The sequence below is a fragment of the Patella vulgata genome, chromosome 2 (assembly GCF_932274485.2).
Source record: "Patella vulgata chromosome 2, xgPatVulg1.2, whole genome shotgun sequence".
Classification (NCBI taxonomy): Eukaryota; Metazoa; Mollusca; class Gastropoda; family Patellidae; genus Patella; species Patella vulgata.
The window spans coordinates 72523349-72549920 of NC_065880.2; the positions used below are offsets into that span (position 1 = coordinate 72523349).

At 34.3% G+C, this 26572-nt stretch overlaps 1 protein-coding gene across 1 annotated transcript in view; it reads right to left on the reverse strand.

Annotated features, from left to right (window-relative positions):
* The window catches only part of LOC126810754 (protocadherin Fat 4), a 57478-nt gene that overhangs the window by 18264 nt on the left and 12642 nt on the right, over positions 1-26572 (reverse strand). The window contains exons 17-46 of the mRNA XM_050535992.2: positions 25167-25295; positions 23595-23780; positions 22458-22580; positions 21464-21646; positions 20715-20843; positions 19879-20064; positions 19036-19158; positions 18248-18430; positions 17834-17953; positions 17348-17539; positions 16335-16463; positions 15492-15671; positions 14897-15028; positions 13493-13675; positions 11766-11885; positions 11335-11517; positions 10812-10934; positions 10185-10376; positions 9135-9263; positions 8026-8208; positions 7658-7786; positions 7162-7347; positions 6071-6199; positions 5100-5282; positions 3914-4033; positions 3591-3779; positions 2989-3117; positions 2271-2456; positions 1152-1289; positions 524-712 (exon numbers count right to left, since the gene is read on the reverse strand). Coding sequence (XP_050391949.2) covers positions 524-712; positions 1152-1289; positions 2271-2456; positions 2989-3117; positions 3591-3779; positions 3914-4033; positions 5100-5282; positions 6071-6199; positions 7162-7347; positions 7658-7786; positions 8026-8208; positions 9135-9263; positions 10185-10376; positions 10812-10934; positions 11335-11517; positions 11766-11885; positions 13493-13675; positions 14897-15028; positions 15492-15671; positions 16335-16463; positions 17348-17539; positions 17834-17953; positions 18248-18430; positions 19036-19158; positions 19879-20064; positions 20715-20843; positions 21464-21646; positions 22458-22580; positions 23595-23780; positions 25167-25295 — 4686 coding nt within the window. The remainder of the gene's footprint in view (positions 1-523; positions 713-1151; positions 1290-2270; positions 2457-2988; positions 3118-3590; positions 3780-3913; positions 4034-5099; positions 5283-6070; positions 6200-7161; positions 7348-7657; positions 7787-8025; positions 8209-9134; positions 9264-10184; positions 10377-10811; positions 10935-11334; positions 11518-11765; positions 11886-13492; positions 13676-14896; positions 15029-15491; positions 15672-16334; positions 16464-17347; positions 17540-17833; positions 17954-18247; positions 18431-19035; positions 19159-19878; positions 20065-20714; positions 20844-21463; positions 21647-22457; positions 22581-23594; positions 23781-25166; positions 25296-26572) is intronic.

Below are 26572 nucleotides of genomic sequence, written 5' to 3' on the forward strand. Positions count from 1 at the left end.
CAGCAGAAAGAGAGAAATGGGATTTAATGCCCACTCGATACAAAGGTCATTTTGGGACAGACATGCGCATACGGGTCTTTAGCAATGGGATGAGCTTTGAGAAAATCCATGAGGTTAGGCATGTGAACCTACTCCCTGTCACAAACAGCCTTGGCATAGAGTCCACACAATTTGACTCAATGACAGACCTTTATGAGCTAAAGCTCATACATTAGACCACTCGGCCACCCAAACCCCTTGAAGGCAGCAAATAAATTTGGACTATGAAAAGTGGAGGACTGGGAGTGGTATATATATATATTAAAAATTTGTTATTAATGCATTTTTTTTTCTTTTGAAACATATCAGTCCATTTCAATTTTGAATACGTTTACGGTACTGTTGCTTTTTTTAAAAAAATGAAAATAAAGAACTGAAAATACATGTCGAAATGTCATGTTTTTAGAATAAAACTAGTGACTGTTTCCCATAAAAAAAAAAAAAAAAATCTTCTGTTATAATGTATCAAAACTCTTTTACTTACAGGAGGATCAGCATCTGAAGCTCGAACTTGTAGGAATCTTTGTAAAACAGGTATACCCTCATTGACATTAACAGTGTATCTTAAGTCATTAAAACTTGGATCGGCTGTATTCTGTAGTACCGTTATTGTTACTGAGGCGGCCTGAGAAGTTTTTCTAGGATAGCCTAAATCTTGAGCAATTACTTGGAACTAAAGAAAAGACAAAATAAAATTAAATCAAATGGGATTTAATATATCCTACTGAAGACGGGGAAGAATAAACAAATACAACTATAATTAACAGGATACCAATAATGGTAATAGAACCATTTCTATTTATCTAGTTTCAAAAGGTAAATGAGGTGAAAACTTTGGAAAAATTCAGATAATGGTTATAGAACTATTTTCAAAATATTCAATAACAACTCTTAATTATCTAGTTTTTAAAGTAAAATAAGGTAAAATCCTTGAATAAAAAATAAAATGGCTAAAAACTAAATGGTGAGGTAGGTGGAAGTAATCTGTGAAATGCCTTCATGAGGATCTAAAAATGCTTGACGGATCAGTGAGTAATCTTGAACAATAAGTAAGGGTTAGGGGGGTCCCTTCCTTATTTGTTGAACTCGAGTAAAATTCGGATATATTTTACCTGGAATGTTCTTCTGTTCAGATTGTCTTCTGTTAGTCTTCTGGAGATGATTATTTCTCCAGTGTTTGGGTGAATCCTGAAGAAGCCATTTGTTGTTGAAGTAGAAGCTATGCTGTACAATATCGAGTTCTCAGGGACCTGTATATAAATCAATACATCGTCATCATTAAAGAAAACTATACAAAAATCATGATCATTCTTGAATGAAACTAAAAGTTTAAAGATGCATTCTAGTTCAAAAAAAGATAATGAAAAATAAAGATAGTGAAAATTTCTGTCAAATTACTTTATTCTGTGCAAAGTTATGAGCTTTTGAATTCAATGTAGATCGTTTATTATTGTAGTTACGGTACATGACAATCGCGACTTAAGTCCTGATTACCGGTACCTAGTTTTATTGTTAAACACTTAAATGGCCGTTACGTTCTAATCTACTTAAAATTAAGGTCATCCGATGGTTTAGAGAGTTGGTTATGGGCTTGTCATGTGAATAAATGTTCAAATGGTAATTTATTTAACATTTAGAAGCTAGAACAAAGACATGAAATAGGCAGATTTAGCTCTTATGTACATCTTTAAAACATGAAATGGGGATTAACGTCCTACTGTTATGTTCCGACTGGGATATTGAAGACAGGGCATTTGGCATACAGTGTGCTAGGAGGGAAATTCTGTCTGTTCAGCAGTGCTATGGCCTAATTTGTATCAAATTTTAACTGCCAAGGGTCTTTTGCGTGCATGACTTAGCACACACTACCTCAGCTTTTCATCCCATCCAAACGACTATACATTGTCCCTTGAAAGGCCCTTCTTCCTACACCACGGGGAACCACGCCGGAAAATCCTAATGAAACTTTCTTGGTCAACACAGTGATTGAACACCGGACCTCCAGTTTAGTAAGATGTCTTACCCACCGAGTCACTGTGGCTCCCTGCATCTTTAAGAGGAATTAGTGATACAGAGATCTTTGCTGGTTTGACTCAGTTCTTGCCCATGAGACTCGGTGAAGCCGAATGCATAAAGTATCTCTTTGGTTTTCTGTAAAACTGTGACAAAGGTCTAAATATTCTTAAAGCTGTATTACTTTTTCTATAATGTAAAACTCTGAGATGACTTACGGTTGTGTCTGCATCTGTAGCTGTGACTTGTAATACACTGTATCCAACTGGTTCATAGTTATAAATAGTATTTGTGTAGGATGTAGGTTCAAATCGTGGGGTAAATAAGTTACGATCTACAGTTATCTGTACAATTACTGTTGAAACTTTGTTTGGTTGGTTAAGATCATAACATGATACTTGAAGCTGTTAAAAAAAGATCACACAAAATTGAAATATCGTTAACTAATATATATCTTCATAATTATAAAGAATACTTTTTTTTAATTTCTCAAAAAGGCAAAATAATGTAACATGTTTCGACATACAAATAATAATACTGAACATGACATCATACATTTCAGCCATAATTAGGAATATTTTTTAAAAATGTCTCAAAAAAGCAAAAATATGCAATAGGTTTCGACATACAGATATCAATACTCAACATGATATCATACACGTCCGCCATATTTTTATTTAATTCGTTAAGATCATTTAGACAAGTATGTTCCTTGACAATAGTTCAAATGTATCTACATCAATCTAAGGCCACACCAATTACATTTTCTGATTTAAAAACCAAAAGTAGATCCATATATTTCAGTTTTGAAATTTTAACAAAACATTGTACATAAGAATTGAGTGAGTTATTTATTGAAAAAGATCCCAAAGAACTAGACATTAAATTGATTTGGCCTAACTATTACTATTAGGATGTTGTAGTTTTTTTACATACATTGTAGATATTGAGTGAGTCTCGCAGGTTTGGTAGTGACTGGATGACTGTGATAGCACCACTGACTTCATTTAATGCAAAGTAAGTCGTACCAGGAGCATAGCCTAATAATGAATAGCGGATATTACTCTGAAAAGAAAGAAAGTCCATATGCATAAAATACTGTGCTACTTGTCCCTTATATTATAACTGATATTTCTAAAATAAATTTGTGAAAACAATTTGATAAGAGTATATATTACAAGTTTATCCGTCAGACATTAAAGAGGTATTAGGGAATGAGAAATTTTTCTCAGAGAACGGTGCTATTGAATAAGAAGATATCAACAAAAAATATAGATCAGATAATCTTTTGACTTCAATGTAAGAAGATACTAATACCAAACATTTCAAATCTAGGATTCTAAACTCATAAGACAAGATAATCTAAACTAATGTGAACACTGACTGAACATACTAGATAATCAAGGATCAAGCATAATTTTGAGGCAAGGGGAAAGTATTTGACTATATCCTGCATTTTAGAAATGAAACGAGGTGTAACGTGTTGCTTTTTGGCGCGGACTGGACTAATGAAGACAAATCCATTGCTTGTTACTTACACCAGGAATATTATTGGTACACAAGACAGACCGTACAGGACCATTTACTTGTTGAGTGACATCAACATTAAATCGATATGGTAAATTCTGGAACACAGGTGCTTGAGTAGTTCGGATATTTATAATCACAGTAGCTGTCGCTGTTTTAGCAATATTAGTGGATCGGGAGTCAACTGCTTCAACGTTAAACTATAAAAAAAAGATAATTTATGTGCATACCATGAAATATTTCTCATCAAAATGTAAATGTGAACAATATAACAAAATCTCTCACACTCTCAAGAAAATAATTTGCTGTGTCATGAAGAGTTTTGAATACTTACAGAATATTGGGTTATTGTATCTGGTAATGATTCTCGTAATCTGATAACACCACTATCAGGGTTTAAGAAGAAGTATTTTTGGTCATCTGTGCCACCCATATGTTTAAAGGTAATCTTATCCTAGAAAGTAAAACAATTCACAATAAGCAAATATTACTCAGAATATGATCTGCTACATAACATAAGAAATGTTTGTAGTTTAAGCCTTTTAAAGAAAATGGAAACTTATTGACCCAATTTTGGGAAGCTGACAATTACTTCTGATGTCCTAATCCTGACCTCTGTTAAGTGTGGTGGATGGATACACCCATTTGAACAGTTAGTTGCTTGCTATTTGCATATCTGAAAACCCAACAGTAAGTTATTATTTGTGGAGGACCCAATAATAGGGCATTATTGTGGAGGACCAAATAATAGGGAATCATTGTGAAGGGACAAATAACACCTAACAATAATGCATTATTGTGGTGGACCCAACAGTAGGTCATTTATTATGGAGGACTTAACAGTAATTCATTATTTGTGGAGGACCCAGCAGTAGGTCATTAATTGTGGAGGATCTGACAGTAGCTCATTATTTGTCGAGGACCCAGCAGTAGGTGATTAATTGTGGAGGATCTGACAGTATAGCTCATTAATTGTGGAGATCCCAACAGTAAGTCATTAATTGTGGAGGACCCAACAGCTGGTCATTAATTGTGGAGGACCCAGCAGTAGGTCATTAATTGTGGAGGATCTGACAGTAGCTCATTATTTGTCGAGGACCCAGCAGTAGGTGATTAATTGTGGAGGATCTGACAGTATAGCTCATTAATTGTGGAGATCCCAACAGTAAGTCATTAATTGTGGAGGACCCAACAGCTGGTCATTATTTGTGGAGGACCTAACAGTAGCTCATTAATTGTGGGGGTCCCAACAGTAAGTCATTAATTGTGGAGGTCCCAACAGTATATGTGGAAGACCCAACAGTAAGTCATTAATTGTGGAGGTCCCAACAGTATATGTGGAAGACCTAACAGTAACTCATTAATTGTGAAGGAGCCAACAGTAAGTCATTAATTGCAGAGAACCCAAAAATAGGTCATTAATTATGGAGGATCCAACAGTAGGATAGTAATTTATGAGAACCCAACAGTAGGGCAGTAATTTATGAGAACCCAACAGTAGGTTATTAATTTGAACTTACATTATCTCTTTCGGTGGCTGTAAGAGCAAGAACCGAATTACCAACAGTAAAATCATTGGATATAGTTCTCTCATATCTTGTTGGCTCAAATACAGGGGCATTGGTATTTCTGTTAACTAGTACCGTTAGATCTTTTTGATCCCGCCGATCTGGATAAGCTGTATCATACACCTGTAATCTTACCTACACAAATATACACATTATATTACTAACAATTATATTAAATATGCTATAGAAGTTCAAAAATGAATATTTTTGAAAATTTCATTCAAATTTCTTTATTCTGAGCAAAGTTATGAGTGTTTGAAGGTTTGACAAGATATAGCGTAGATTATTCATTACTTTATTAAACCTAACCCTAAGCATGATCTAATCTTTATTAGGATTACCTTACATCCAACATTACCCTAACCCTTCTGTAGTTACGAGTGTGTGAAATAGCTTTATTTAAAGTAGCTAAGTCTCTAACCCAATATCATCCAAAGTCTTACATATTGAAAACATGAATTATTTGTCAATTCAAATCAACATTGATGTTGTTATCTACCGGGAAAAGGTAGGCTTCTGATATCTAATATTTAAGACAAAATAAACATTTTACCATTGGTACACGAATCGTGTACCATAGTGCGTTTCATCGTCATTTGTAACAAGTGACCAGAAAGAGCGACGCCATAACTTATCTGGAGAGCCTGCGGAATAGACTGGAATAACCAGACGCTAGAAATTTCTATTCGGTTGAGACTCATGCCGTATTTCACTGAACCTAACTGATTTGAAATTTAAGTCAAAACGGAAACAGTTGAATGTAAATCAATTCATATACAATCAGATTACATTATTATATGCGTTGCGACCCATTTGGGCCAATTTCTAGGCCCCAAATATTAGTTATTTAGCTCCTTTAATATCCACATCGCAGACAACTGTAGATACAAAGAACCTCTTTCTTTTATATATACAAAACTTACTGTATATGAAAGGGAATCACCACTATCCGATAGTAAACTGTTGACAAGAGTAATAACACCATTAACTTCGTTTACACGGAAATAACTACTTGCAGGGAACACTCCAGTTAAAGCATATCTCAATTCACCCTGTAACAAAAACACAATAAATAACGTAACTTTGCCAAAAGTAAAAGTAAAAAAAACCCAGAGCATCGCTAACGCTGCAATATACGTCCACATTCCTGCTTTGATTGATGTGGTACTTTTTAAAATGAAGAGAATGAAATATGAAATGGCTGTAATATGACAAGAGACCCCTGGGAGTCGGGACATGCACTAAAATAAATAGTTGCTATTTTTACAGTATAAGGAATAAATATGCCAAGTTTCAAGATGATTCATTTAGAATTCCAGTCTGTAGACAAAAAAACACAAAAATTGGGCATGGCTCTGCCCCTGGGGGTTGGACATAGACCAATATATATCGATACAATCCTATGCTGGATCATTCCGAATTGGATCCAAATCTGTTAATAATTACAACCTATATATCATTTACAGTCAAACTATCAACAAAAAGTGGGTGTTGCACAACCGAAAGGGTGGGGGGAGTTGGGGGTTGTGCACAAACATCAATAGTTGCCGTCCTTAGGGTATAAGGAATAAGTATACCAAGTTCCAAGATAATCCATTCAGAATTGTGGCCATCGGGCGCTAAAGGCAAAAATTGGGCATGGCTCTGCCTCTGGGGGTCGGGCATGCACCAAAAACAATAGGGATCATCCTTAGGGTATAAGGAATAAGTATGTTAAGTTTCAAGATGATCACTTAAGAATTGTGGCCTGTAGGCGACACACACACCCAGATATCTTATTGTTCAGTTGTAAAGGTGGCTTAATAATAGTGATGGTGGCTACCGCTATAACATAATAATGTTAATAGACATGCTTACCCAGGCACATATGATAACCTAGAATTTGGAGATAGTTCCACCAGAAAATCATTTCATAATTAAAAGCATATTATATTTCGATTAACTTCTTATCATTCCAATTTGAATAATATTTCTGGATGAACATTGGTAAAAAAGATTATTCAATTAATGATACCTGTAGATCAGCATCTCTACCAGAAGCTGTAAATATTGAAGTATTTGTTGCTTGTGTTTCTTCTAATGTTATTGTTCGTGGAATATTAGTAAATTCAGGAGCTGATACATCACGTAAAACAGTTACTTCTACTAATGTGTTAGCAGATTCTTGTCGTACTCCATTGTCTGTGGCTGTAACAGTTATCTAAAATGAAAATGGAAATTTTACGAAATTCATCCTTAGTTAAGTTCCTGCAGTTCCATTCAGTGATATATATATATATAGATATTCAAGTACTTTACTTCAACTAATTACCGCAAGGCGTTGTTGGGTATATCATAATAAAATCTCAGTGTTTGTTAGTGCTGGTGTCAAATAAAATTTTACGCATCGATGCACCTGGAACTAACATTGATACTTTCATTATTACAGTATTTGAAAGGTCACGGAGCAAGAGTGGCTGCTTGCACAGTTCCTACTGTATCCATATAGAAAAGAAAGCAGAGAATCTTACTGTATATAATGTATTTCTTGATGGTGTATCTCTTAAGAACTGTTTAACTGAGATCAAGCATGTATCAGCATCAATAGCGAAGAAATTCATCACATCCTGGTTACCAGACATAGTACATGTAATGCGGTGCTGGAAAAGAAAAGACAACCCAAGATATAAAATAATATGAAAACAGAATATGAAATACATGTAGCTCTATGAATAAGAAATTCATCTCTTTTTTTTAAAAAGTGAACAATAATTAATAAAAAATAAAATATTAAACAATGACATGAATGCAGAATAGGAAATAGCTCAAGGACTAAGAAATTATATATTTTTTTTTTTAAAAGTGAACCGTAAAATTTGGTATTGAATGAAATACTTACGCCATCAGCATCTGTTGCATTTAATCTGATAATGTAGGTTCCAACGGTGACATCCTCTCTAACAGTAACTCTATAGACATTTCTATCAAATACTGGAGCATTGAGATTACGTGCCACTGTAATAAATACTTCTGCTGTTGCTGATAGATAGGATGCTGCAGAATCATAGGCTTTTACTCGTAACTAGAAATAAGAGACAAATTCCAGTCAATTTCTGATATTCCAGTTCGTGCCATGGTTTATTTGTTTGTGTAACATTTGTTCCTTTTCATAAGAGAGAGCAAGACAGAAATGGGGTTTAATGTCCACTCTACACAAACTAGGCCATTTCAAGATTAACATAATATGGTTCAACTTTATTTTCAAAATTTGCTTGTGCACGTGTCTTTAGCAGTGGGAGGAAACCACAAGGTTGGGAATAAAAGCCACAACACGTGACTGAATGACAGACCTTATGATCTAAAGCACACACGTTAACCCATTAGGTCACCCAACACACCGCCTAGAAAAGGCAAATCGCTTTACACAGAATACTGGTGGTCAATCAATTCCCCATTTGCATTACTTTTTTTTTCATATATGAGGTATATATATAGCTATTGATAAGATTGTTCATAAAATGGAACAAGAACGTAAATATACTTGTTTACCCCGCTCTTACTGTTTTCTTTAATTATTAGCAAAGCGTTTCCATTGTTAACTGTAGACTTGTTTTACCATGTATTTTATAATCCATAATAAAAATTAACAGCCATATATTTTGAGGAAAGAAAAAATACTAAGAAGGGTAATTTACACAGATGAAATGTAGATGTTTTGATAAAAAGAGAGAAAATTGGGATTTAACATCCACATGACACAAACCAGGTCATTTCGGGACTAACGTTTGGTTCAATTTTATTTCAATAATTCGCTTGCACGTAATGGTCTTTTGAAGTGGGGATGAACCCGGAGAAAACATGCGAGCTTAGACAGGGGACCCAACAACTTGTCATGTACATCTTGGGATGAAAACCACATGAGTTGACTCAATGACAGACCTTATGATCTAAACAGCATGTTCCCCCTTGCCATCTCCCTTTGATAAAGATAATGAGATTAAAACTTACTGTGTATGTAGAAAGTCGTAGATTGTCGTTACGTAGATCCCGTGTAATAGATACAATACCCGTTGATCTATTTACAGCAAAGAAACTTAATGCTGGATAATCACCTATAGATTCATACACTATATTTCCCTATAATAATAATAATAATCATAAGTACAAAGACATTGATAACAATAATCATAATAAAGATGATGATGATGATGATTACATCATAAAACCATTTGCAGCACAAAAAGATTTAAAAGAACGTAAAAAATAAAAGCGAGAGAAAGAGAAATGGGGTTTAACGTCCACTCAACACAAACTACATCATTTCAGGACGAACAGATGGTTCAATTTTATTTCAATAATTCGCTTGCGCATAGGGGTCTTTAGCAGTGGAAGGGAACCGGAGGACACAGAGAAAACCCATGAGGTTGGACAGGCGCGCCTACTCCTTGCCATGTACAACCTGGGAATCGAAACCACGCAAGTTGACTCAATGGCAGACCTTATGATACAGCACGTGCTAACCATTCTGCCATCCCCCCAAACTAAAAGCTTTACATCATTAATACAATCTCAATGAATAGTACAACAATTGGCTGCCAAGCAATATACACCCATATTTTGCAAGAGATGGATGGGAAAATTGGTATAAAATATGATTTCATTATCTCAACAAATTAAACATAGGTAAATGAAAGGAAATGGATAGGCCTGATAATAATGATTTTAGTTGCACCTGACAATATGTCAGGCACTCAAGAAATAGCCCGTCATTTTGTGCATAACTGTTTCAAAATAATCAATAGAAACACAGCAAAAAGACAAATGACAGACAGCAGGGAGATTTTGTCTGACAAATCCTTATTTTGTATCTGTCAATGTCTGTGACAGGTACCTTATTCCAGACAGCAGTGCTATTACCTACTACTCTTATTTTAATTTCCAAATTGTAAAGGATACTTTTACGTTTATATGGGACCTGTTTTTTTGTCCAGCCAGACACTCTAGTCCTGCACAACTGCACATACATTATCAAACTAATACAAGAGTAATACACTTTACCTGAAGTCCAGTTCGAGTTGCAATCACACTCTGAATAGATGATGTCACTGCGGCATTCTCATTAATATTAGCAAAGTATCTAGCATTCTGCGTAAATACGGGACTCACACCTCCTCTAGTGACCGTAAAAAGCACAGTGACATCTGCTGTTTTGGGTTGTGGGTAACCATTATCAGTCACTGAAACTTGGCACTAATGAAACAAACAGAAGGATAATTGGATCAAATGTACACTATATCTTTCAACTGAACGCATTCAGAAGGACCAACATATTAAAGTCTTTCATCATTTATAAGGTGCACACCTTCTTGAAACAAAAATAATTGATAAATTAACATATGCTTTATATACCATATTTAGAAGGACCAACATGTTAAAATTCTTCATTATGTTTTAGTTAAGGTGTACACCTTCTTGAAATGAAATGAAATGGGGTTTAACATCCTACCATTCTGCCATATGTACGACAATAATACAGTACTATTTGACTATCAGCAAATATTAAGAAAGACCTGAACTCCTCTAAGATATTATGTGTTGGGTTTTAGGAATTCAGGGTTAATCATCCACCCCCCACACCCCCTTAAAGATTTTTGTAGGGCCTACAATCAGTTATTTTATACTTACAGTAAAAGATACATCCGGTGTGTTTAGCAATGAACGAGCTAGATATATACTAGAGGACATTGTTGTCATATAGAAATAATTTCTACATCTAGTATCTCCAGTTAATGAATAAACCAAAACATCCTAAAAAAAACAACAACAAAAAATCATTATAAAATACCCATCAACAAAGTATGTTCATTTTCCTATAATATTTATGTTACACAAAATTAAGTACTTCTTTTGACATAATATTACTTAACCATTTTTTGTCTCCCTATTCAGCATTGGACTGAATTAGTTGTAAAAATAATTTTGATATCTTGTCTTTATACAGAACAACAGAAGAAACAATTTTATAGCCAAGATTTCTAACTTGTTTGGACCTAATAATTCGTTTGCATATAGGAATCGAAACCATGCCACTGAACTCAATGACCAACTTTATGATTTAAACACAAATTTGACCACTCGATCACCCAACCCCTTCTAAAAATTGGAAGCAGACGGTTTATCGGTGGATAGCATAATATATCATACTTACATTATCACCATCAGTGGCTGAGACTGTTATTACAGCAGTGCCAGGATCAGTTCTTTCAGGAATATTTTCAGAGAACTGAGTACCAACAAAACTTGGTCCAAATCGGTTTCTCTCAACGTTAATCGGGACATCTGCTTCAACATACTGATTTGGTGTGAGAGGATCATATGATCGAATACGTAACTGAAAATTCACAAAAAATTACACAGATAATAATTACACAGATAACGAGATGGTACTGAAAGATATGTATATCAACAGAACTGAGAGAGAGAGAGAGAGAGAGAGAGAGAGAGAGAGAGAGAGATGCTTAAGGTCCACAATCGGTGACTAGCATGATACATGATACATATGATCTTTTTAAGTGTAGCAAAAGTACCTGAAAACCAGATAACATTTTTTATATGGCCTAACATGGTAGGAAAACTTACCACATATCGTAATCCTCTATCATTTAAAACCATTTGTCGTACATATATCTCTCCATTATTACGAACACCAAAGAAGGATGAGGCTAATTCAGTACCAACAACTTGGTAAACCATGGGTGACTGCAACACAAACCAACAAAAAAAATTAATGGCATTTAGTAATTGAACTTGAAATATACAGGTTACAATTCTATGGAATACAACTACTTACTGTTTATTATTGAGCGACATTTGAACAAGGATTATCAAGTCTTTTTCAAGCAATAGAGGAGATCGTACTTGAATTGGCATATTCTTAAGCTTTTAACGAATAGTGACGCCCCCAAGAAAAAGAACAAAAAGATGAGCGGCGCTTGGAGAACTGGAGAGAGAGAGAGAGGAATGGGGTTTAACGTCTACTCGACACAAACTAGTTCATTTCGGGACTAACATATGGTTTTAATTTTATTTCAATAATTCGCTTGCGCATAGGGGTCTTTAGCAGTGGGGGGAAACCGGAGGACCCGGAGAAAACCCACGAGGTTGGACAGGCGACCCTACTCCTTGTCACGTACAACCGGGGATTCGAAACCACGCCAGTCGACTCAATGACCGACTTTATGATACAGTGCGCACAAGCTAACCATTCAGCCATCCAACCCCCCTTGGGGAACGGGTCCTGATCCAAAAATAAATTTATAATATATAAAGACGCATGTTTACTTTATCTACTTTAATCTATACATCCTTTGTTGTATTTTTACCTGATATTTTTTAATAATCTATTGTCAAGGTAATCTATTATTCTACGTTTGTTTTGTATAAAATTGTTTGGCTAATGTTTAATTATTTATATAAATTGAACTAATATATAATTATAACATCTGAAGAGCTCAATTAAGAGCAGCCAGCTAGCTTACGATTTGATGTATATCAGAATGAAGAAGTAATAAAGTAAAGTAAAGTATTTTTTATTTTCTATGTATTTATCTAGCATAAACATTGAAATATGTGTACTTATCTACTTTAATCTACATATATATATTATTTTTCCCTCATAATTCCTAAATTATACCCATATACAACAGATTAACACATGGTATACATGTTTTCTGTTAGTTACCTATGTAACGACAGTCAATTAAAACAACAATGTTACGATGTAAATATGTATAAATTGTTTTATTTTGTTCATCTTATAATATAATGACATTATTTCTGACGAGCTACCCGGATGAGCAAAAAGTACTTTACCAGTGATTAAATCAATTTGTGTCGGCATACCTTTTATTTTTTCAACGTTTACCGTGAAACAAAGTAGTAGCTTTAAGGTCGTGCTAATATTTATGGATATGTATATATATATCCATATCCATAAATATTAGCACAACCGTAAAGCTGCACTACTTTGTTTCACGGTAAATGATGAAAAGATAAAAAAAAAAGGTATGCCGACACAAACTAATTTCAACACTGGTTTAATAACATTTTAACATTTTAAAGTACATTTCGTCCGTCTTGGGACTATTCATAAATAATGTCATTGTATAAAGATGGACAGTATAGTATATTTATACATATTTACATAGTAACATTGTGGTTTTAATTGGCTATAGTTACCATTGTCTATGGTTACATAGTATATCGTTAACTAACAGAGAACATGTGTGTTAATCTGTAGTATATGGGTTCAATTTATGAAAAATGAGTGGAAGATAATCATGGGATAGATTTAAGAAAATACTCACCCTAGCATCAGCATCAGTCGCTGATACACGATAAATAGAGGTATTATTCGCCACTGTTTCAAATATAAAAACATTGTATGGTGTATTGCTAAAAGACGGTGGAGAATTTCGATTGATGTTTATTATAACATTCACTTGTGCTAATCTTGTAGGTCGTCCGTTATCGGTAGCTTGTACGGCAAACTGTAACAAAAGAATAAAAAATTATCATCTGCGATGATACAAATTTGTTACAATTAAATCAAGGGCAGTAACTCTAGCTGGATATATAGGAAAAGCTTGTATTATGATAGGTCCACCTTCATTAGCCGTTGCAGCAAAGAAGGACATTAATTAAACCTTGTTTTATTTCAATTTGATAAGCTTCTTTGTTTCCATGTCACTGGAGCATTCAGAAGATTCATGAAATTGAGCAAAGCCAACAGGAACATAAACGTTTTTACTTCTACTTAAAGATACATTATGGGAGATAAGATAAAGAGATGGCAGTTCTCGCTATAATAGTTAAAAAGTAGATAGTGTAAAGGTAATTTGCTGAAAATTTCAGTCAAATTGATCCACTATGAGCCGAGAAAGAAGCGGGTAAAATTTTTGCATAGTCTCGGTCATCATTACTAAAATCATTAATATAAACAGCATAGTCTCGATTATCCACCTTTTTTTAATTTAATTATCAATGGCCGTTAGCGGCATATAGGAATCTAATCCAGCCAACATCGAAGACTAGCCTTGACATCGAGAGTTTATTATGGTCTGGATAAGTTAATTAATGTCTAATTGATAATTTAGATAACATTTCAGGCCTAAAGAAAGACTTGTAATAAGCAGATTTTGCTCTTGCATAATGCATGTATAAACTAATAAAGAATTCTGGTTCTATCACATAAGATAAATGTTATTGTCTAGAAACATCTTTTTAGGAAGATGTACAAAAACCTAACCAAAACTTACTGTGAAGCGACTGATGGGAGTTGAAATGAAATGGAATGAAACAGGGTTTAACGTCCTACTTTTCTGCACCGACTGGGCTAAAGATGATGGGCATAAGCCATATAGTGTGCTATGAGGGAAAATTTGCCTGTACAGCGGAACTAAGAACTACACTTATTTTAAATTCCAACTGTCAATGGTTCTTTTACGTGCATGCCAATATGTACTCCACCTCATTGATTTGTACCATCCGAAAGACTAGACACTGTTCCTTGTCAGGCCCTCTGTCTTGCACCACTGACAAGGGGAAACCAGTTGTCTCAGCCAACAAAGGGAGAGAACCTAAGACATCCTAGTTAGCAAGTCGGTGATTCACTGACTGAGATTGATAGTAAAAAAAATATGTACTGATGTCTCATTTATTTCTGTCAATGATGAAAAATTCACGAGTATAAAACCGTAACTACAACATACCGTGAAGCGACTGATTGGAGTTGATTCAGTCAATGGTCTGATAACATATATGGCTCCTGTATTTCTGTCAATGGTGAAAAATTCAAGTGTTCTTCCAATATTATTACCGACAATAGAGTAAAATATTGCGTCCTAAAAAGCAAAAAATATGCCTATAAATACATTTATTCTCACGCTTGAATTAGCACCCAAGCAGCATGATCTATTAAAGATACATTATGTAAGATTTAGATAAAGAGCTGGTCATTCTCGCTATAGTAGTTTAAAAATAGATGATATAAAATGATCAAATTGAAAATTTCAGTCAATTTACTTTATTCTGATCATAGTTATAAATGTTTGAAGTTCTGATAAGAATAGTGAAGTCTTGATTGTTATTGCTGAGATAGTAAACAAAGTCTTGATTTCCCATTTTAACGTTTACCGATTAAAAGGCACAGATGGTCTAATCCAACTAATATTCAAGCCATCTGACAGTCTAGAGAATTGTAATTTGAGTAAATGTCTAAATAATAACTTAAATAACAATTTAAAATCAGTCAAAAGACCTGAAATAAGCAGATTTAGCCTTTAACATAATTCCTATTTAACTTACTCCATTTAGATCACTAGCAGAGATATTAAATACAGCAGAGCTGTAGGGGTGACTGTCTTGGATTGTTGTTTCATAGTTGTCATTGAATATTGGACCATTTGGATTTCGAGGAACGCTTATAGTTACAGTCGATGTATCTTGTTGGTTCCTTACTGCATTATCATAGGCAATAACAGTCAACTAAAAAAACAAAAACAACAATAGCTCAACTTATACACCCCTACATAAAAAAACCCAACCCAAAGCAGTCATTTAAAAGATTTTAATGGCAAAGGCAGCTTTGTTCAGGCTGCAGCATTCCAAAGGGACAATTTCATTCTAGTGATAGCCATTCATATTAGTCAATAGTACATGTAGTAACGTCATTTAAAAGATTTAAATGTTAAAATGGTAATAGAAAATATTCTGACAAATAAATTTGTGACATGATAGGGAGTGGGAGAGAGAGAAATGGGGTTTACACCCATTCGATACAAACTAGGTAATTTTGGGACTAACATATATGGGTCGATTTTATTTTCATTCTTCGCTTGTGTGTAGGGGTCTTTAGCTGTGGGAGGAAACCGGATGACCCTGAGAAAACCCACAAAGTTTGACAGGCGACCCTACTCCTTGTAAGATACAAGCGCGGAATCGAAACCACACCACTCGACACAATGACAGACGTAATGATACAACGCGCACATTTTAACCATTCAGCCACCCAACCCCTCTTACCCTGTAAGGATCAGGAGTAATAAAATAATCTATGATTTTCCCTGCAAAGATCAGGAGTAATAAAATAATCTATGATTTTCCCTGCAAGGATCAGGAGTAATAAAATAATCTTTGGCTATGATTTACCCTGTAAGGATCAGTTATAAATATGTCATTTTTCAAATTCTGTATCAGGGTTATAACACCAGTAGTCCTATTAACACTAAAGAAACTCTGAGCAGGATAGATTCCTGTTGCTTCATAAGCTATGAAACTCTGAAATAATTAAGAATCAATTAATCATCAAAACATTCTAACAGTTATTCTAGAGAGAGAGAGAGAGAAATGGGGTTTAACGTCCACTTGACACAAACTGGACTAACATATGGTCCAATTTTATTTCAATAATACGCTCGTGCATTGGGGGTCTTTAGCAGTGGGAGGAAACCAGAGAAAATCGAAGAGGTTTGACACACTGTTATATTCTATACAATACTTAATGCTAGGTTCTCACTATCACAATTCGCGCTACGATTGAAATGATGGTTTTAATCGTGGAGTAATTGTGGTGATCCTATCAGGTCTTATCATATATCGAGGTCAGTCGTAGCAATTGTGTTGATCGTAACGTAATGTATCTGAACGTTTCTGCACTTACCAGATCGTGGACTCAACAGGGACAGTGGGAACCTAGCATTAGATACGATTACTATCTATTACTGAGCACCGCTTTGGTTGTAAATCATATATATATATACAACTATATTTAGAACATACGTTCTATTAGTAAGCGCAGGAGAACAACACCACACGTCCCAGCAACACATCAAGATCACATGACCTGGAGGCTAGCAGAAGACATAAGTTATACCTGACAATATATTCTTCCTTCCAACCCAGAGAATTATTGTTTTTGTTTATTTACAAACAGATCAGATTAGAAAACAAGCCAACAGTGAAGCTGATGTCCCACACCTCAATCTCAAAATAAACAATTTGTAATTACTAACAAATTTATCTTTTGACAAAGCATCAAAGAAACACAAATTGCTTATCTCTATTAGAAAGGGGACAAAAAATGGATTAAAACTTCAGTCATACAGACATTGACTGCTAATTACAGTACTTTGATATTTTACAAAGCAAATATAAAGACATACTCCTGGTCTAAGATCTCCATCAAAGGCTTGTACTCTAAACACTGAAGAGCCAGATGCAGTTATTTCTGGCAGGTTTCGTGAATATGGTTCGTTTGTAAATGCAGGTAGTTGTATCTGTCGGCTGACATTTATCTCAACAGTTGAATCATCAAAACGTTCTGGTATACCTTGATCTGTTACACGGATGTTTAGCTGTGAAATAATTCAAAATTAGAAAGAATTAAGACGATATCAACATAAAGTATGTCATTTTGGGACTAACATATGGTAAATTCTATTTAAACAAATTGGCAATTGACTTAATGACAGACCTTATGATCTAAAGTGCACATGCTAGACCACTCCCCCTCCGGAAGACAAACAATGCTTTATGAATAATGTCTACCGATAATAATTCTGAAAAAAAACCTATTTATTAAACACTAAACATGGAATAAATAGCAGAGCTGACAGGCCTCTGATAAAAAAAATAAGAAAACTACTTACAGTGAAACGAGTAGTAGACGTCTCCTCCAGGTTTCTGATCAGGAAAATATCCCCAGTGGTTGGACTCAGGTAAAAATATCTGCTATTTTCATCCGCCAATTGAATGTAACGTAACACATCCTAGTAAAAAAAACCATTATATATTATGTTCAAATTATCATAAAATTTAATTTCAGTAAAAAAAAAAAAATGATTAAAAAAAATCAGAAAGACATACATTCACCCTCCCCTCCCCCCCCACCCAAACTTACCCCCACCTTAAAAAAAAATCACCGTTAGTGTTCAACAAAAAAAAATCAGAAATCCATACAAAATAAACCGTCCTGTTCAAAAATTGAAGAGTCTGGTTAAAAATCATCACTGTTGATTGGACCTTTTTTACAGAAGCCATTTTAAAGTAATCTATTTTCTTACATTATCATCATCTGTGGCCGAAACTCTGAATATACTACTTCCAACACTGGTATCAACTGGTAAATTACGATTATATGGCTCATTTTGGAACTGTGGTGCAAAATTATTTCTTTGAACTCTAATAGCAACTGTAGCTGTCGCCCTTACATTAGGTACATTAGAATCATAACATACTACTCGTAGCTGAAAAATACAAAATGATAATTAAAAACTGTGTACATGTTGCTATAGACACTGTATGAATTAATCAAAACTTGATCAGTAATACATCTGATAAGTTGTAGCTTCAGTTTCTAAAATTCACATCCTTTTCAAAGTAGTGATCAGTGTCTTGTACATGGTAGGGTATGCTTAATAAAGAGAGAGAGAGAGGGGGTTTAACATCAACGACACAAACTAGGTCATTTCAGGACTAACACATGGTTTAATTTTATTTCAATAATTTGCTTGCGTGTAGGGGTCTTTAGCCGTAGGAGGAAACTGGAGAAAACCCACAAGGTTGGACAGGCGACACTACTCCTTGTCATGTACAATCGGGGAATCAAAACCACGCCAGTTGACTCAATGACAGCTTATGATGCAGCGTGCACACGTTAACCAGTCGGCCATCCAACTCCCCTGCTTAATAAAACCTCATACCACTTGCCATACCTAATCAGTTTCCGTTATACTTTTGTATATAAATACAATTTTTGAGTGCTCGGTTGGCAGTTTTCGAATAAAAGTGTAAATTCGATTTGTAGATTTTATACAAATTCGACCAGAAGTACATTGACCATTATTCTTACCGTGTAGTCGAGATTTCGATCAACAGTTAGATTCGTGCTCGGTGAAATTACACCAGTTGTAGGATTAACCATAAAATAACTTGGAGCAGGAGCATCACCAATAACTGAATATCTTATCGCACCCTGAAGAGAGAAAAATAGAAACGTAAATTGGTAGGCAGCTCTAGATCTGTTATCCACAATAATTATTCTCTACTAATTTAATTGTCTTTTTTTAAATTTTCAATGAAATTTCAAAATGATTGTAAAGAATTATTTGGAAAGTTAATGACAGTTAATACACCCTTTCTCAATAATCACTGACAAGGGGGAACTTTCTCGGCCAATGCAGGGTTCGAACAACCGACCTCTAGGCTAGCGAGCCAGCGTCTTACCCACTTAGCCACTGTGACCCCCTTCAAGAATCAATGACAATTCTAGTCCCTATAGATAGTTAGAATACCATTACTATTTATTACTCAGTGATGTATCATTGCCTTCATAAAGACTAGAGAAGGTTAGTTGAAACGTAACTCAGTATTAAACAGTAGTTGTATTCCATAGAATTGTTAACTGTGCATTTCCAGTGTATTTACTAAAAGCCATTGTAAAAATATTTAATATTAATGACATTTATAGCAGAACATCAATATATCTCTTACTGTCAGACATTAAAATCTTATTTTTCACATGACTGAAATGGAGTTTCGTGGCACGTCCGCTCCAACAAGGCGACATTCTGCCAAACATACCGTAATTAATACGAGACAAATTAAATATAATTACAAAAATATGTTTATATGCATGAATAAAATAAAATATCACAGTCTAGGGAATTAAAATCAAAAAACGAATATATCATACCACTAAATCACGATCGATACATGAAACTGTAGTCATCTGCTGACCAGTTGTGAATTCTTCGGCTATATTAGCGCTGTATGATGAAGATGGTGTAAAGACTGGAGATTGGTTTCTGGTGATACCAATTGTAACACTTGCTAAACCTGTCTTTTCTTCAAGTCTACGGTCAGAGGCTTGAACTTGGAACTAAAATAAAACATTCATTGAAAGATACATTATGTAAGAGCTAAATCTGCCAACTACTCTTTTTTCTGGCTTTAAATGTTAAATACATAATTAATTAGGCATTTACGCACATGACAAGCCCATTATCAACTTTCCAGACCATCCAATGGCCGTTATATTGAATGGATAAGAGAATCTTTGCCATTTAATAATTTAATGTTAAAATGGATAATCAAGACTTTGTTTATTATGGTAGTTGACAATCAAGACTATCATGTCAAAACTTTAAACACAAATAACTTAGCTCAGAATAAAGTCATTTGACTGAAATGTTCAATATATTCAATTTTCATTATTTATTTTTGAACTATTATAGCAATAGGGATAGCTCATAATCTAAATTTTACATAATGCATCTTTAAATTTAAATATTATACTTTATAAACGTCAACGTTACATGATTTGCATTATTCAGAGAATATCAGGCTAATATGCACCACTGACAAGAGAAAATCATGCTGGAAAATCCTAATCGTACAACCGGGTTAGAAAATCCTGATCAAACCACCGGGTTAGAAAGGCAGCGATCAATTACGCAACTGATATTAATAGATGTACTATTGTTTTATTTGATTATAAAAAAAAACAAGATAAGGACTATTCAAGTTTACCCTGTATTGATTTTGGGTTGATCCAACAACAGACTGTCGTAGGTATATTTCACCAGAGCTTGGCAGTATGTAGAAGTAAGCAAAATGGGGATCTGTTACTGCACCAAGCATTGAATATGTCACAACATCCTTAAAAAGATATAAGCATAAAACATATATTAGTTGTTTCAAACTCCAGTATTAAAACTCAACATTTCGTTGACAGATGCTTTCAGAGTAATTAGGCTGAGATACATGTAGCATCACAACCATAGGCGTATGGGCCAATTTTCCGTTGGGGGGGGGGGGGCTGTATCATTTTTGACTGAAAAATGAACCTATATAGATAACCGTAGTAAAATCTCGAAAAACACCAGACAGTAGCGCCTAGTTAAGCAAATTTTCTAGAACTGCAGTTTGAATTTAAGAACTAGACACCCTGAATGAAAATCAGGATTGTGTGACATTCTGGAACTCTGAACTCTGGTTGGGAAATGTATGACCCCACACATTGGTCAGTAAAAGTCCCCATTTCATTTGCGGGATGGAATAATTTTCATATTTTTCCATTTATATCCACTGAAATTTTATTTTTTTCAAGATTTGCCCCGCCCCCCTAACATTTTGATGACAGATGCTTTCAGAGTAATTAAGCTGGCGTATATAAACACATGCACAAATTTAATGCTCCAACCACCCTTGCCCTTCTTCATAGGCCGACATAAAACAAAACCCAACATGCCCAAAAAAATAAATAAAAAGAAACTTACGCCATCAGCATCTGAAGCAGATACTCTCAATACAGACAAACTTGAAGTATATTCATTAATTGTTTTCTGGTACTCATTACTAGGAGTAAAGACAGGGGCCGATGGGTTGCGATTAACATTAATTGTGACTGTAGATAATCCAAAATTTTCTGGATAAAATGTATCATATGCTCTCACTTTCAGCTGTAATACAATCAAAAATCAATTAAAAAAAAAACATAATTCATCTATATCTAGAAATAAAGTAAATAACCATACAGATCACAATGGTTAAAATTATATGTAAACAAAGAGAGTGGGAACCCTTCGGGGCTAAATCTTACATTCCACAACTTATCTTTGACCAGGTTCTACTTAACATCAGACAAGTTTTATTACTGTGTTAAACAGACAATAAAAACTATGCTGCTCCAATGTCCTACTTTTCTGCACCGACTGGACTTATAAAGATGGGCATACAGCGCGCTAGAGCCTACCTACTTTGATTTCGAACTCCAACTGCCAAGGGTTCTGTTACGTGGACTTTAGCAGTTGGAGGAAACCGGAGAAAACCCTCGAAGTTTGATATAGGCAGCACTACTCCTTGTCACGTACAACTGGGGCATACAAACCACGCCAGTTGACTCAATGACAGACCTTATGATACTGCATGCATGTGCTAACCATTCGGCCATCTAATCCCTCACAATAAGAGAATATGTGTCGAAAGAAAGGTTGTGCTATATGTGTAAAACAAATGACTGTTTTCTATATAAATTGTGTTGTGTTTTTTTAGGTTTTTTTTCGACTTCAGATTATCGTCCAACAGAAATTAGATTCTGTTCCTGCGACCAATTCTTTCACAATTAATTCAATGGTTTTATGGAGATTATCTGTAACCAATTCTTTTACGATCAATTTGATGATGTTACAGTGATTATCTCTTAGACTCTGTTTGTGTGACAAAATTTGTGACAATTTAACAACAGGAATGGCAGATGTACATATGACTTACAGTATAAAGTTTTAAACTGTCTTGTCGAAGATTTTTCGTGATAGTTACATCACCAGTATTGCTATCAACATTAAAATAAGCCATGGCAGTTCCATCACCATAGACCTCATATACAATTCTTCCCTATAAATAAAAATAAATATAAAAGCCTCATTGAGCCATGGCATTGTCATCACCATACACCACATGTACAATTCTTCATTATAAATAAAAATAAAAATATAAAAGCCTCATTGAGCCATGGCAGTTCCACCACATTAGACCACATGTACAATTCTTCATTATAAATAAAAATGAATATAAAATTATAAAAGCCTCATTGAGTAAACCTTTTGCTTATCTTTATATATAGGGTCTACACCTCATATACAATTCTTGCTCTTTAAAGGGGCATTAGGTAAGATTGGATAAAGAGCTGACAGTTCTCACTATAATAGTTTAAAAATAGATAATGAAAAGAGAATATGCTGAAAATTTCAGTCAAATTGCTTCACTCTGAGTCAAGATAATAGCCTTGATCATCATTACTAACGCTGGTATTATAATAAACAAAGTCTCGATTATGCATGTTTACTTTAAATTATCCATCACAAGGCATTGTTGGCTAACCATGGCATCAAGAATTGATTATGGCCTGGATAAGTTAATTAATGTCTAATTAATAATTTAGATAACATTTAAGACCTAATGAAAGACCTGTAATAGGCAGATTTAGCTCTTGCATAATGCATGTTTCAGCAAATCTTATAACCTACTGATCAATCTATTGATAGAAATGCTATTCTGTGAACCCCCAAAGAAATATCAACCAGCTTAAAATTATGTTTTACTTGTCTTCACTACACCTGGATCTGAACGAATTGTTATATAACCTGCGTTCTGGATGATGTCAGGAATTGACCAATCAAATAGTCTGCTGGGTCATTTTATTCATCCGACATGCAGAACTGAGGGTAGATATTTGCAGGGACAGAGAACAAAACAAGGCAAAAGTTTATTTCCGATGTGACCCTGATGTGACCTCCCAGTACAACAAGTAAGATCTTTATGTAATGGAGGCCATTGAAAGTATTTTAAAAAAATGAAACGATATATAGATCTGTATTTTAATCAGATTGAAATAAAAAATAAAAATACCTGTAGATTATCATCAATAGCATTTACTCTTAATATAATACTATCAACTGGTCTAGTTTCAGGTATAGTGATTGAATAATCAGGTCCTGTAAACCTAGGTCGTGCTGTATCTCTAGTAACAGTTATCTGAATGTTGGCGGTGGCAGACTTCTCTGGGAAAGAGTTGTCAAAAACTCCAACGCTGAACTAAAATAATATACCATAATATTATACACGGTTTTAATTGTTTGAGGGCAAATGAATATGGGCTTACTCCATGTCATGCATTGCGATATGTGGGAAATTTTGACCACGCAGCAGGCTTATTCATATTTCGAATTCCAACAATCAGGGGTTCTTTTAAGTGCATAGCAACATGGACTGTTCTTGATTTTTGTCTCATCCTAATGACTAGACACTTTGCCTTGCCAGGCTTCCCATCCTACACCACTGACAAGGCAAAAACAGCAAAGGGAACTTTCTTGCCAAACACGGCAGTCGTAGTGAAAACCTACTGGTTAGTCAGCCAGCGCCTTTATCACTGAGTCACTGTGTCTCAAAAGATGAATATGTGGTAAATTAGTATTAAAGTAAGTTAAATTATATGGTTCATCTATTTCTATGTTGTAACAATAGACCCCCATGAGAATCAACTTACAAATACTTCAGGTGTCTGCGATCACAAGATTATACTAAATAAATTGATAGTGTTCCTTATGGCACTTGTAGAACCAGAACAGAACGGGAAGAAACACATCTAACATTATACTAAATAAATTGATAGTGTTCCTGATGTCACTTGTAGAACCAGAACAGAATGGGAAGAAACACATCTAACATTATACTAAATAAATTGATGGTGTTCCTGATGTCACTTGTAGAACCGGAACAGAACGGGAAGAAACACATCTAACAATTAATTCTGACACACAAAATAAACATAGTACTGATGACACCAACTTATTATTTATTCAAAGATGTATTATGTAAGATTTAGATAAAGAACTGGTTGTTCTTGCTATAATATTTCAAAAATATTCCCGATTGTCAAGTAACATTTCTACTACAACAAAGTCTCGATTATCCAATTTAAGGTTAAATTATTAAATGGCGCTTGCATTCTAATCCATTCAATATCTCCGTCATCTGATAGTCTAGAGAGTTGATTATGGGTTTGTCATGGGAATTAATATCTAAATAATAATTTATATAACATCTGAACCAGGAAAAAAAAGACATGCAATAGGCAGAATTAGCTCTTGCATAATCCATTGTTAAGGATAGCCGTTAAACGGTGGAACCTATAAGTTGATGTCATCATTACATACCTTTTGTTAGAGATATAAATAGATGAAATATCTCCATTAGGGCAGAGTCACACTAGTGGATTTATCTTTAAGGTTTCATATCTAATATAGAGGACAAATCCTTTCATGCATGTAAAATGTGGATAAATCCTAAAATATGAAGTTCGGCTCGTAGAATTTGTCCCACGAATTGACCTCTCTTTCTTCTCAAAACAGTCAATTATGAACTCAAACGAACCAAACCAGAGAATTATAACCTACAGGACTTATCTTAAATAATACTCACTGTGTAAAAACTAACAGCATTGTTTCGTAAATTCGTTTTCACAAAAATATCTCCAGTAGATGGATTGACATAGAAGAATCTTCCAGCATTATTTAATCCTCCATTTGAAATAACATACGAAAGAACATCCTGTTTATAAATAAAACAATAACATATGTATAAGCAACAATACAAAACTTACTTAATTATCATGTTTTCAAGTTATTCATTTTGGGTAATTAAATTACTACTTAAATTTGTCATGATTATGTATTTCGATATTATTTTTACTGAACCCTTTCTTAAAGACTCTGTCAAAGTACCGTAATCCCAGTGACCGCAGGACAAGACATATTATTGCCGGAACCAAAAGTATGAGAACAATTGTTTATTCAGTTATATTGACCGCCTTCGGTCCACATCACCACTTTTTTTAAAAAAATAAAAAAATAAAAAGTCTCATCAATTACTGCTTGAAAATATTCCCCCTGGTTACTGGAAGTAACTCCATAAAAACAAACTAGAATGAATCCAGAATGTAATGTAGGCTCAATTATCAAATCAGCAAAGACACAGTAAAATGATGAGATAAAAGTCATTTAGCCCAGTAGATATGCTTTGACAAAAGAAAACCCTTGCTCCACCATCAAATTTTTTGGAAGGATTATTTTTAATGTATGGACTAACATTTGACATAATCTTTGAAATGAACCATATTTTGGGCATTCCTTTCTGGGACCTTTAATGCAACAGGTAAGCTCTGGATAACCATTTATGTATGCAAATGGTTAAAACAATATTTATTCATAAAATATCAAATATAACATGATAGGATATGATACTAAAACAAGCTAGAAGCTGTTATAAATTTGATTCATATATAGCTATATTTACTTAATGATAATTCAAGAATCTATTTTTGTACATAGTAATAACTGAAGGTAAATATTTCACGAAGAACAAAATTGAACATAAATAATGTAAATAAACAAATAATGTAGATAAATAAATGAGTAACAGGTTGTTGTTACCATCGCACAGCAATTGCTTAATTTACATCAATGATTTAATGGTATTAAAAGATACATTATGGGAGATTAGATACAGAGCTGTAGTTAAAAAATAGATAATGTAAAGAGAATTTACTGAAAATTTCAGTCAAATTGATCCACCCTGAACAGAATATTTAGCGATTGAATTTTGGGCCTAGCCTCGATAATCATTACTAAAGTCAGTATGATAAAAAAACATAGTCTAGATTATACATTTTTTGATTTAATCAGCAGCAGCAGACCGTGTTCTAATCCAGTAAATATCGCAGGCTAGCGACGACATCGAGAGTTGATTATGGTCTGGATAAGTTAATTAATGTCTAATTAATAATTGAGATAACATTTCAGGCCTAAAGAAAGATCTGCAATTGGCAG